This window comes from Belonocnema kinseyi, chromosome 5, assembly GCF_010883055.1.
Source record: "Belonocnema kinseyi isolate 2016_QV_RU_SX_M_011 chromosome 5, B_treatae_v1, whole genome shotgun sequence".
Classification (NCBI taxonomy): domain Eukaryota; kingdom Metazoa; phylum Arthropoda; class Insecta; order Hymenoptera; family Cynipidae; genus Belonocnema; species Belonocnema kinseyi.
This window is the reverse complement of record NC_046661.1, coordinates 133549613-133564112: the sequence shown is the minus strand read 5'-3', so window position 1 is coordinate 133564112 and position 14500 is coordinate 133549613. Positions and strand designations below refer to the sequence as shown.

General features: G+C 30.9%; 1 protein-coding gene across 1 annotated transcript; it reads left to right on the top strand.

Moving 5' to 3' along the window:
* Positions 1–1855: 1855 nt before the first annotated feature.
* On the top strand, positions 1856–8909 carry LOC117173449. Its single transcript, XM_033362025.1, has 3 exons — positions 1856–1977; positions 6698–6821; positions 7606–8909. Exons 2-3 carry the CDS (start codon positions 6770–6772, stop codon positions 7920–7922), a joined length of 369 nt encoding a protein of 122 aa, XP_033217916.1. The 5' UTR covers positions 1856–1977; positions 6698–6769; the 3' UTR covers positions 7923–8909.
* The last annotated feature ends 5591 nt before the right edge of the window (positions 8910–14500 follow it).

Sequence of the window (14500 nt, the reverse complement as noted above, 5' to 3'; positions counted from 1 at the left end):
CTCGAATCCTCTTTTGAAAACTGAGCAGTCCTTGCGCAAGTTTTAATCATTTTGAGCCTGTAGTTAACATTTAAAATCAGCTACAGATAATTAATCTTTTATCCTTTAAATTTTAATTTACTTCTTATTAAAAGCAACAATCAATAACAAAGGCTAAATGTCTAATAATACAAATGAAACTCAATTCGGCGACGTCGTCAACCATACACTTTGTGAGGCCATGGTGACATCCATGGCACAGTGTTTTGCCGTTCAACGAGGGGTTGTAAATATCCCCAGTTATGATGGAAAAACATGCCCGTAAGAGACTTTATTCAAGATATTATAAATGGGGAATCATCCATGTCAGAAAATTGTGAAAAACAATATCTTAAGACTGTTTCAGCATGACTAAAAAGTGCGAAAAGAGACTCTACTCATGAAAAAAATTTACAACCATAAATGATTTAATAAGGCACTTAAAACAAGGTTTTGCCTCTTGTAAAACTTATGTGTGGTATTTGCATGAAATTTCAACCATCTGGATTAATCGCGAAGAAAACGTGAGTGAATGTTTGGATTGGATAATCCTTCTAAAATCAGGGGGCCAAGCGAGCCTTGAAGACAAGTATCCAAATGTCGAACAACTATTACCTCCATTAAATGACTGTCCCCTCGAAGCCTTTGAACGAGACCTGTCTGATAACATTTCGGGGTTGGTAGTAGCACAGAATCCCGCGAGTTTGGACGCAGCCTTAAAAGTCGCGCTTGAGTAGAAGACGGGACAGCAATAAAGCCCTTAATCCCGACAAATTAAGATCATATTTCAAGACGTCATAAGCCTAATTATTCAGGGTCACGGCAAAGCAATTCTAGCCCTGATGCTCTCATTGCCACAAGTCATGAATCACGTACATATTAGGATAAAAAACCGTACCCCTCAGGGACAAGAAAACCCCCTTTCTCACCTGGAGGTTCGAATTATAAAACATTTAAGAAAAAATAAAGAACACATTAAAAGAAATAAGAGGAGATGCCACGCGTTCAAGTATCAATGGTCTGTTTTTAATGGAATCATTATTGTTAATTGTTGATAATAAATAAATACAGAACAAGAAAATCAATAAAGTAATTAATCAATTGATAAAAAAAAACTAATAAAAACATGGATTCACTTATAAAGCATTAGGTGTCAGGAGATATTCTTGTCATGAATTGCATAATTACTGCAAGTTTCACAACGAAAATTAATCAACTTAGCACAGAATTGATTTTGCCAAGCATTGCAGATGAGTTGATTCTTTTTTGCACTTTTTCTGAATTTCCTTAAAAACGATTTTCGGAACTTTTTAAAAAAATAATTAGGATTTTTTTCGAAAATTATCAATCTCATATGTTGTTTTTTAATTTATGTTGGTGCAGGATATTTTTGATGTTGAAATTGGAAGTTTATACATATTTTTGATCCTGTATGCTCGCTTTGAGTCAATATGAGTCGTTTTTAAGAACTTTGTAACCAAATGCTCAGTGTAAGAAATAGTTTCTCAAAAACTTCTAAAAAATGTATGCGTGATCAAAATGCTTTTTTTATTTTTGCCAGTAGGATACAATTTTTAGAATGGTTGATAATTTTTTTAATTTTTCTAAATCAAGTCGTGAGTTTGATAATTTTTTAATTTAAGCGACGGAATACTTAGTTTACTACTATAAAATTTTACAATAAAATTGTTTACTTCTGGAAAATGTAGGCGTAATAAAGAATAATGTGCAAGATATACACGATTTTTTGTTAAATTCCTAATCTCTGTTCAATTTAATGTGCAATAAAACTGTGTACTTTGAAAAAATGTAAGCGTTATTGCAAAATCCTCAAATTTATCCCAACGCTACTAAAACTTGATAGTATTTTTTTTATTACTTTTGTACCACGTAAGACACATTTTTTCAGTTTTTATTTAAAAGCAGCAAGTGAAAGAAGAAAATTGCCAACTCTAAAAGGTGCGTTTTATTTAAATATTGAAATAGTTTTAATTTTATTATAACCCAATTAAGGAAATTGCAAGGATTCGATGATAATTTCAGTTTTTACCTTAATATAAAGCCGAAATAACAAAAGTACTAATAGGAATAATGTTATACTGAAAAATGACGAACCTTTCAGAAAATAGTTCAACTATCAACAGCAAAAAAATCAACAAAATTACAAACGATTAATTTTCCACAATAACGGACGAATTTTCAATAAAATAGTAAGAAAATTGCCAAGAAAAAATAAATTTTCCACTAGCACAATAAATATTTGAGCAATTAAATACATTTTTGATAGAATACCAGAATTGTTAACAATAAAATATTAACTTACATACAAAAAAAATTGAAAAATTGAATTTTCAAGAAATAAAAAATTTCCGGGAAAATAGTTGAATTTTAAACCCATAAATAAACCATTTTTTTTTAATATTTGAGTTTTCAAACAAACTTAGGATTCAATCAAAAAATATATAAAAATTGAAAAATGTAATTTTTAAGCCAGAAAGACGAGTTTTTGACAAATCAGTTGAATTCTTAAACAAAAACATACTAAATTTTTTTATTTTCCTGAAAGCTTTGAGTATTCTTAAAACGCTTTCGACTATTTTTACGAATGAAATGACATCTGCACTGATTGATGTTAACTATCTCTGATTATAATGCAGATTTGTTTAGATTATAAATAACTTTCAAAATAGTATGCATTTCTCGTAACATTTGAGAAAAATTAATTTTTAAAAAATTGCCTAAAAATTTCCCGGATTTGTTTTTGACATACTTTGATATCTTGAAAACATGGAATTAATTCTCAAAAATAGAAACTAGATCACTGAAAATTTTCTCAGAGATTTTTTTGTGCCTAATTTATTTTTTCTCGTCACTTTAAACATTTGAAAATGCTTGAGAATAGTAGTGACGTAACAAAATGTTAAAAAAAATAATTTAAAATAAAATAAATATCTACTTTCCTTATCTAATTTAGAGTGTACCGAAATTTTTCGAAAAAATCTGAAATTAGTTTTTGTTAAACTATAAAAAAAAAATGTTTAATTTAACATTGAAACGTGATACGTAGTGAAATGCAGATACAGAAAACAAATATTCATCACCAATATTCTGCAAGATAGTTGATCCTCGTTTAGTGATTGGTCTTTGAGGCATGCTGGAAAAAGTTTGGTGTTCGAAATGAAAAATACATTGAAAGAAACAAAATTTTCCAGCAAAACATTGAATGATTAAATTTTTAGTTAGTAAAATTATTTTTTAATAATAAAATCTAATTTTTAATCATAAAAATAACATTTTTAGCAAACATATTAACATTCTGCGGAAATGGAATAGTTTGTAATAAGATACATGAATTGACACCAAATGTTTTAATTGTGAATAGAATTTTCAACGTAATAAATGAATTTTCTACCATAAAGATTAATTGTCTGTATGCAAAATTTCGAAAAAAGTTAGTGTTAGTTTAAAAAATTCATTTTCCCTTAAAAAAAATTAATTCTCAATCATATTAGTAAATTTTCAACCACGAAATATTATTTTTTTACCCAGAAAAGACAATTTTGAAATACAATAGATAATTTTTAATTAAAACTGATAAATTTGTAGCAAAAATTAAAGCGGCTTACTTTTTAGTTAAACAGATAGCGAAATAGTGTAATTTTAAATCAAATCTGGGTGAAACTTATAAGATATTTTAATACATATAAAATGCAAGACAAATTTTCCGTAGAAAATAGGAAGACAAATTAATATTCGCTTTCTTAAACTATTTATTGCAAAGATAAATTTAGTCATAATAATAAAATTTTATGAGCAACAAGTTCATTGCCTTTTTTTATCATTAGGAAATTGTATTATTGAGGCATTTTATTATCCTTGGCACTGGAATTGTATTTTCCTTACATTTTCTTCAAAAGTAATCTTATTATTCGGGAATAAGGCATCTTAGAATCTTTTCCTCATTTTATTGATACGTACCTTTAAAAATAGCTATAAGGTTTTAAAATTTTATTCTGCAGCCTTCAATCATTACGAATTTTGATAAAAAGAGATATTTCGGGTCTCACTCGTGTAAAAAACTACGAATTATTTTCCGATGCTTCGTGAAAATTGTAGGTCAAGTCTTCAGGGCTGACCTGAAATTGAGGTTTCAGGTCATGTTGTTCTTAGGTATACTTTCTGCGATGCCTGTGATTGGCCAGAGCGCCCCACTGTAGGGACCGTTCGAACTTGATTGGTCAATCAAGTCTTTTTTTTTAATCCGGGAGAACGGAAAGCCAAATCGGATTGGTCTTATATCTATTGTCCCTATTGATGTTATTAGGGGGTTTTAAGATTTCGATTGCTTTTCTATGTTTTCTTGGAAATTTGTTGCGTGTTCTTGCAATCACTGTTGTTTCATCAAATAAAATGTTATATCCTGTTTAGATATGATGTTCAGCTAGTGCTGAATGCGTGAAATGTTTTAGCCTAAATTTACTCTCATTTTCCTTAATACGTTGGCTCACTGCTCTCCCGGTTCCTACAATATAGACTTTGCCACAAGAACAAGGGATTTCATATACTCCTGGATCATTGACGGGTGCCTTTTTATCTTTAGGATTATTTAGTAGTTGTCCTATTTTCTCAGGTGGTTTAAATATGGTTTGGATGTTGTGTTTGTTGAGAATTCTTCCTATTCGTTCTGTGACACCTTGGATGGAGGGTAGGGTCGTGGTCATTTATCTCTCTCTTTCTTTCGTAGGTTGTGTGGACTTGCTTTTTTGAGTGTGTTTTATTATTGCTTCATCAATTTGTTTGTTTGTGTAATCGTTCTGTATAAGGATTTGTTTAAAGTTTTGTAATTCCTTTTGTAAGTTATCTTTATCTGTTATGGAGACAGCTCTGTATACAAGGGATTTGATGACCGATTCTTTTGGAGATGGGTGATGGTGAGAGGAGGCATGTAGGTACCTGTTTGTATGGGCGGGTTTTCTGTAAACTTCATATCCTAATGTGTTCTCAGATTTTTTGTAAACTAATACTTCCAAGAAAGGCAATTTTCCGTTTTGTTCTATTTCTATAGTGAACTGTATATTAGGAAGTAATTGATTGATAAAATCGAAAAACTTATTTAGTTCATATCGTCCATGTCACCAGATGACAAATGTGTCATCAACGTAACGAAACCAGAATTCTGGTTTGAGTTTGGCTTGTTTGAAGATTTTAGTTTCTAGAAGTTTCATAAAGACATTGGCTATTACAGGTGAGATTGGGGATCCCATTGATGCCCCTGAGGTTTGTTCGTTGAATTGGTTATTGAAGGAGAAATAAGTATTATTGAGACAGTGTTCTATCAAAGGTACGAGCTTGGAAGGGAAGTTTGTGAAAGATTGAATAATATCAATTGTATCAGAGATTGGTACTTTCGTAAAAAGAGATACTATGTCGAAACTCACTATGAGGTCTTGGGGTTGAATATGAATCTGTTGTATCTTTTTAATAAAGTCAAATGAGTTTTGGACGAGAGTGATGGAGTTTCCTGTAAACGGATTTAGTTTTGCAGCGAGGAAGCGTGCTAGGTTGTAAGTTGGTGATTTTCTTGCGCTGACGATCGGTCTGAGTGGCATGTTCTCTTAGTGGATTTTTGGGAGCCCGTCACGTCTTGGGGAGATGGGATTTGTAGGTATTAATTTAGATATTGTTTGGCTGTCAAGTTTAGAGTCTTTGAGAAGAGTCTCTGTTTTACTGACTATTATTTTTCTGGAGTCCTTTTTAAGTTTTTTGTATCTATCGTCAGTCAAAAGGTCCATGATTTTGTTGTTATAGTCTTCTTTATTCATTATTACTGTTGTGTTGCCTTTGTCTGCAGGTAATATTATAATATCTTTATTTTGAATGAGTTCTTTAATTGCGGTTTTTTCCTGTTTTGTTAAGTTCGAGGAGGGAACTTGAGCTTGGCGTAAGATGTTGGCCCTCCTACGTCGTATGTCATTCGCTTTTTCGGGTGGAAGGGTATATATTGTGGATTCTAAATTGCTGATTATTTCTTCTTTTGGGAGTTTCGATGGAGCTACAGTAAAATTCTGTCCTTTAGATAAGCCTGAAATCGTTTCATTGTTGAGAGGGTGGTCAGAGATGTTTTTTACTGTATTTGTTAGTTGAGTTTGCTTTACTGGAAGTAATTTGTTAAATTTTGTTTTTTGTTTTTGGGTAGAAAACTCTTTAATCCATTGGGATTGGTCAAACGATATTCTGTTCAATATGGACCAAATGTCAAATCTGAGGTTATTTGGTAGGAAAAGTTGAAGTTTTAATAATTTTTTAGAGGTAGTGTGAGAAAGAAATTTGGTATGCTGTATTCTTTCTTTCACGAGAAGCAAACTTGCATGATTCTAAATCTACCAAAATAATTCATCGTGAAAGCATAAAATCTATTAATTAGGAATTTTTAGGATTTCTATTGAGCTCGAAACAAGCAAACTTTGGTTTTTAAATTTCTCAGACTTGAAGGAAGGATAGACTTTATTTCCTACATGTTTATTCAGCTTAAAGGACGACTTTATTTATTTAAAATTTTTTTTTATGAAATGAAAGGGGCACTTTTCCTGTCTTTTAAAATAATTTTTAGGGTGTTGGAAGAAAAGCAATTTTCTTATTTCAATATTTTTATCAGGTTTTGTTTTTATTTTTCTTGCAGAAAGGTTTTATTTCATTATTCGAAATTCAGCAATCTCCATTATTCAGGATCCTCGATTTAACGAAAACAAAGATGCGTATTGGTGCTCTTCTCCTCACTCTAGCGATTTTCTACAGTTTCATTGGTAAATATAATTATATACCTATACATAATAATTGTACCTAAATCTAATTCTATATTGTTGAAAAATTTAATTTTGGGTTGAAAATTGAATTTAAAACTGAAAATTAAAGTTTTCCGTTTTTTATTTAAACATTTATATTTTTTAGTAAAAATTCTCGTTTTTGCTTAGTTTAACTGCTTTTTATTTAAAATTAAAGTATTCTCGGATATAAATATCGAATATTACGTGTTTTGTTGCACAGTTATATATTGTTGTTGAAAGTTCAATTACTTTGTCAACAAGTATTTCTCCAGTAAAAAATAGGTATTTTTCTACCAGATCTTTCTTTTTTGGTGAAAAATTCATTTTTAAGTGATAATTTAAGATTTCAAATTAATTAATTATGCTTTTGGTTGGAAATGCACCCCTGTGATGAAAAATGAAGAAAATAGTTATTCTTCGTTAAAAATTAATTCCCGCTGGAAAATTCTTCAGTTTTTTATTTACAGTTTTTGTTCGGAATTCACTTTTACTTAAAAATTAGCTGCTTTGTATAAAAATAAAGAATTTGGTTAAAAAGTATCTTTTTCAGGTATACCGCCTAGCGTGGACAGCTTATAGCGCCGCCTCTCGGATCTTTATAGTCTGTAGCACGCATAATTTAAGTTTTATATTTTTCATTTTATTTTATTTTAAAAAACATGGGAATTCGAAAAAGGGACTCGCAGAAGAATAGGCGAAAGATTGTGATTCCCATTGTAGTTTTCAAGTATTAAAATTAATCTCCTTTTATTTCTTTTTTCAGGATTAAGTTCACAGTACAATAAAGACCTTCTTGTGAACGGCACAATGGCTCTTTTAGATAACCTGGGTATCTTTTTCCGTATAACTAATAATTTAGATATATTGGTGAGTGATGGGCACAATAAAGACATTTACGGGCTAATACACGATAAATATCATTTGCTGGTTTGCGCATTAGAACCATATGATGGACAAGTATGGGTGCGTGCATTAATGGCAGACGGCAAACAAGTTAAGGTGGATGCGAGCACTACTTATGCGTGGAACAAAGGCGACACAGACATATATCACCTCGAATTTGACAAAATCCTTTCGTAAAAGAATATTTGACATTTCTAACTGCACATATTATTTTTATGTCGAAACCCGCTCACTCTTAAGAAGAAATATTGGTTTATTAGTTACACGTATTACTGGTTACGCGGAAAGAATTTTTGCGCAAGAGCAGCGCCGCCTACTGTAAAACAGTTGTGCGTAGGCTTGACACAGTTATAACGATTTTGGCGCAGCGGACTCCTTAAACTAGTTCGTCCAAATAGAACTCTGTTTGACGCATGCGCAGTAGTGCACGGGACCATCTTCGGGAACACTTAGCTGAACCACGCAGCAAGTATGCCAAACAAATTAACATTCGCCCCAAGGATTAGCGCAACTGGTGTGCTGGTGAGAACCTACAAGTGCTGTCGAGAAATTCTTTCCATGCGCTAAGTTCTTATGTTTTTGTTTTAATAATAAAATTCGGACATTATATTGTATTAGTTTTCTTCTTAATTCCTTTTCCATTCTTAAGTTTCCAATGTTCTATAATTTGGTGTGTAGTGTCCAATGAATTTCTAAAGTAAGTTTTCACTCAACCAAACTCATTAAAAATTAATTAATGAAAGAGGAGTTCATAAACACATAAAAATCTATCGATTAAACCTTATTTGTAAATGATTATAAAAAGGTGGAAATTTTCTCTAGGAATTAATTGCACGGAATTATATCAACAAATTAATATTATTGTAATTTCTTCTTATGTTACATTTCTTGTTAGCTACAAATCAAAAGTCTATATTTTTCAAATAAAGCATTTTCTGATCTAAAAAATTTCATTTAAATATAAATAAATTTTCCCTTTGAATCGTGTAAAGACGACTTTTTTGGATTGGATGTAACTTTTCTTCAAGTGTATAATTGCAAGTAGTAATCATTTTGGTGTAAATTAGTTTTAACATTTGTATTCGACTTCGTCTGAAAAAATAATATTTTTTAATGAGAGCAATGTAATTGTGGATTAAAGAAATAAACGGATGTGAAATGACACAGAGCTTTATTTTTTATCTTTCGATGTACCTCTACAGCATTGGTTATTTTTTTCACATTGAGATCCTAATAAGAAGGGACAAAACATAAACCATTATCACGGTAATTGTAATAGCTTAGTGAATATTCAAAAATTTAATTATATTTTTATTAGAAAATAGTAAAATAGAGCAATTTATAGACAAAATCTGTTCTCTAATAAAATTCATAGAAGATAATAAAGAATTTGTCATTTTACAAACATTTGTCCACGGCAAGTATTTAAGGGTGAAATAAATCCGTTTTTTATTATGGAATCGGCCAAAAATTATCCGAAAATGTAACTAACTTCGTGATTAAAATTACATTTCTATCACTTGTCTTTAATAAAAAAATAACTTTTTTCTTCAGCTTTCAACAGTTCAGAATGCAATTTTTAGTGTTAATCATATTTTTCAACAGGATAATTTTTAAAGGTTAAATTTTTAACTGTTGAAAATTGAAGGGTGAATTAGCCACAGTTAAAAATTAAATTGATAATTCTCTGCCCTCTTCAATTTCGTTTATTTTTATTAATTTTTTAAAATATCATTTTTACCGATGAAAAACTTTAACATAGTCAGAAATTGAAAAAATATTCTAAATCTTGTTCAAATTATTACAATTATTGTTCTAAGATACTAATTTCTGAATAAAAACAAAAATTTTACTTGAAACTCTTAACAAATTATAAATCTTCTATGAAATCTAATAATTTGTTTCATAACAATATAAATATCTAACTATCTACAATTTTCAACAAAAAGAGTTGGATTCAATTCTAATGATTTTTCCTTAAAAATAGTGATTCCCCCTTAACCTTCCAAAAAGAATCTAAAGTTATTGAAAATCGTGATTGTAATCTTGTAATAAAAATGTAAGTTTTTAACAAAAAACGCTAACAAAATACGTAATTTTCAAAACCTGTAACTTTTTTTAAATATCATTGGAGTTAATTTGATCGATCTTCCTAATTTCTAAATACCATAAATAACTAACAAATACACTTAACATCAGGGTGGCCATCCACCCATAAGAATCGCGAGAACTTTGCACCGAGGTAAAGCTGGAAGAGAAATTATTATTTAAATTATTTTTCAAATTAATTCTTGAAGGTTCCCAATTTTTAATTTTACAATGTTGTTGTTTCAAAATCAAATGATTATTAAAAATTACAACACCATTCCGCTATTAAATATTTATGTATTTTATACTTTGAAAATTTTCAAGTATTTCAAAAGGCAACAAAATATTTCAAAAAAATTATTCAAAATTTCTGAACTAATTTTTAATTACTTTTCATTTCTCACAATTAATTTTTAAAGATTTTAACAAATTTCTAACGTTTCTAAAAATGCCGAAAAAAACAAAATTTTAAGCAAGTCTTTATATTTTTAAAACTTTTCAAATATTATATGAAAATTTTGAATAATTTCAAAAGATATTCTAAAAGTTTTCGAAAGTTTCAAAGATAATTTAAAATTTGAAAAGTTTAAAGCGATTTTAAAAAGTGCCAAAAAAATTAAAAATTTTACATTGAATATAAATTTGATTTAATTTTTAGAAACCATCATTTGAAGAGAATACTGTTATAAATAATAGCGAATCGTTCAACAAACAATAAAAATTTATTTTAAATCAAAGAGTAAAATTAGTAGCCCGGAAGATGAATTCTCTTCCAAAAAAGACACATTTTCAATTTAATAAATAAATTTACAACTGAAAAAGATCAATTTTCAACCAAAAACAGAGTTCTTAAATTTTCGACCAAAAATAGAATACTTATATTTTCAGATGGGAACTATACCTTTCGTTACGATTTCTTACGAAAGAGGGGAGGGAGTCCATTAGTCTTTTTATTTCTAATTTCATTACATGAATAAACATCAACAAGCTTCCTAAAAAGGCATCCTTTTTGGTTGCAAATTTAACTGTTTTGTAGAAACACTCTTTTCGTAGACCCATTCTTGAAAATTAGGTTATTTCCCAGAAAATTGATTTTTTGTTTAAAATTTGTATTTTTGTTTAAAATTTGTATTTTTGGTTGAAAATTTAGCTGCTTTCGCAGAAATTACTACATATTTCTTGGATTAAAATTCAACTGTCTAGTCGAAAATTCAATAATTTTGTTGAAAAGTCATATTTTTCAGTGAAAAATTCTGCTGCTTTGTTAAAAATTTAACTATTTCACGGAAAATTTAATTTTTGTTTTAATTTGATATTTTCAGTTCAAAAAGACTATTATAATATTCTCTCGATCGACATTCGTAAAAACTCAAAATTGTATCGAATCGTCACAATTAATTTAATTGGTTCACACTAAAATTTAAATTATTCGAATATTTAAAGAAAACGCACCTTTTATATGTAAGAATTGAAAGAAAATAAAAACACATTTTCATTATGTACATATTTTAAAAATTTTTTAAATGAGTGTAATCTTTCAAATATTAACATAATGTAACACCGTATGCGTTGAAGAACCACGTATTTAAAAAATCGATAAAAAATCATAATGAGCTCCAGAAACTAGCAAAACTCAAGATTTCTATATTTGTATTTTTTCGGACGTCAATAAACAGACTTATGGGAATTATATTTAAAAAGGATTAAATAATATGTATTCTACAACTACTTGTGAAGGTAAATGTCAAATTAGAACTTAATTCGGCTAATGATAACGATACTAAATAAACTCTACCCTAATATACAATCATAATTATATCTATATATTTCATTAAGGAATTAGTTGTTTTTCACTGATGAATAAGAAAATATATTGGCTAATAGAGTCAGTAATTCTTTTCCAATCGTCTGTTACTCACGCTTGGTTGACGAAATCTGTAAAATGTCAATAGGGAGCATTCAAATATTACCTAATATTATTTTTTATCTTTTTACCCCCTACCCCAATGCTTCACTCCTCCTTGGAATATACCGCAACATTTTTATTACATTTACATTTTTAATTTCTGCATTTTCGTTACACAGAATTCTTTATATTATGTTTAAACCATAACAAAAGTTATCGCAATGAAACAACAACGAACACGTAGTTGAAGCTGAAGGCATAGATGCTAAGGATAATGAAGATCAATTGCCGGATCCACTAGAACCACCCCCGGCTCATAATGATAATGATGTGAACAGCGAAATCCCAGAAAAAACTACAGAATCATTAAAGGAATTTTGGTAATGATTTACTAGAGCTCAGATATGTAGAACCAACAGAAATTATTTCTGTTGTATACTGTGCTGCTGTAACAACCGTCAAAACGTTGGGCTGCAGAACTAGGACTAAACAAGCAGTTCTTGTCTAAGCAAGGGATCGAGATCCACCATCGAAGATCAGCCTGGATATGGACGTCAGCAAAGTAGGGTGCACATTGGGTCGATTAATTCAATATAAAAAAGGAAATAGAACCAGGAAGCTGATGAACCATATTAGTAAAATCATCACCTCGGCACATCGAGACATTAACACCATCAATTTTGGATAATATTATAGACTGCTGAAGACAGAGGCTTGATGTTTTTACTACTGGACTGCTTCGGTACAAGAAAAGCAGTGCACAAAGGCAACAAAGTCGAACCCTTTAGACAGACGAAAGAAGGTTCTGTCGTGAACTGAGTGTAAAGAAAAATAATCAGCAAGACACCGAAGCTCTTTAATTGGAAGGCATGACCAACTACTGGTCAGGTGTTTGGGAAAAAATTAACAGATGCAATTAAAGCACTGCGTATTTCAAACTGGTGAAAGGAAGGTTAAACTATAGCCGTAAAATGCAGCTGACAAACATCACTGCTTTAAATGTTTCATCTTAACTGAAAAGGAAAAGTAACTGAAGAGCCCGAGGTCTGAACATGGTGTACAACTTCTGGTAGAAGAACCTGCCGAGTGTGCATCCTACGTTGGCAAGGTGTCCATCTGAATTTCGACCGATAACAAATCTCCAAACAATGTATGTTGTAAAATTTCGCAAGGCAGTAAAGATCTAGTCACTATAGACGTTATTGCAATGACTCAAGCTCATAAACATCAAATTAATTTGCACATGGCATACATAGATTATAAGAAAGCGCTTTCTTCCGTGTTACATAACTATATGCTTAAAGTCTTGAAATTTTACAAAATCTTGCCACGCACCATTTACTTTCTAAGTCGTGCGATGAAAATGGGGGGTACAAGAATCTATTATTTCAATTACGAAAAACGAAACATAACTGGACTCATACACATCGAGACGGGTATATTTTAAGGAGATCCCTTTAGGGAACTATGACTCTGTTTAGCGTTAAATCCATGAAGCAAAACACTAAACAGCATTTCTCATGAGTTCAGAAGACATGATAATAAGGATGGTCATCAAGTAAACCATCGCCTGTCAATGGATGATCTGAAACTATACGCTAGTTCAACCCAGAAACTGTAGCAAGTGATCAATATTACAATGCAGCTTTCGAATCATATCCACATGGAGTTCAGATAAAAGAAATGCAGAACAGTGCATTTAATCAAAGGGGAATTAGGGTCCTCAATGTTAGAAAATGGTTTCAAAAATAACATCGAGACAATGGCTGCAGGAGAATTATATAAATATCTGGGTCTTCTTGAAACTAAGGGTATTCAGCACTCGATAGTAAAGACAAGCCTAACGAGTACCTTCACTACGAGAGTCAGATTGATTATGAAGAGTTTTCTCAAATCGGCAAACAAAATCCGGACGATTAACACCTATTTCATCCCTGACCTCACGTACTCGTTCCAGCTCATCAAATGATCTAACACCGACTCAGAAATGTTAAAGAGAATCGTCCACGTAAAAACGAAAAATCACCGAATGCACCATATTAATTCAGCGATTAAAAGGGTAGTTCTGCGATGACATATGGTGGTTAGATGTTTTGTAGATGTCGAAAACTGTGCAGGTCGTCTGTAAAGCAGATCTTGACTAAACCCCCTTAAATTTCTCCACAGATTGGGCCTTAAATATCAGGGCAGAAACCTTACATGAATTAGAAATAAAATAGAGAAAGAAAGCTATCCACGGAGATCATTCCAAAAGGTAAGATCAACATAAAGGGGATAGTGAGGCATCCAACATTTGGCTGAAAAGGGGTATCCAGAAACAAAGGATTCTTAACCGTGATACAGGAAAAGGGTTTCAGCACCAGAAATGATCGGAAACACGTGTGAAATCAATACGTGGTTATCCAGTGCCGGTTATGTCAAGATACCAACGAATCCATCGAGTACCTTATTGATGGCTGTTGCGTAATGACTCACAAAGAACATACGCACTGACTTACTAACGTAGCGGATATTATACATCAACAACTTGCCCTCAACCTAGGGCTTCTAAAATAATGGATGCATTGGTATAAATACATTCGAATGCCAATTTTAGAAAACGAAGATTAATTTCATATTGGGATATCACTATCAAAATCGATAATTACATCTGAGTCAATCATTAAGGGCATGTGACACAGCTAAATACCTATATTACCGACCACAGTTTTTCAGTTCACTGAATGTTTTTTTGAACCTAAGAACTTTTTTTGTAAATAAA

Coding starts and splice junctions, on each gene's coding strand:
- LOC117173449 (XM_033362025.1), top strand. CDS start 6,770: ATGCGTATTGGTGCTCTTCTCCTCACTCTAGCGATTTTCTACAGTTTC. Junction 6,822..7,605: donor GATTTTCTACAGTTTCATTG/GTAAATATAATT, acceptor TTCTTTTTTCAG/GATTAAGTTCACAGTACAAT.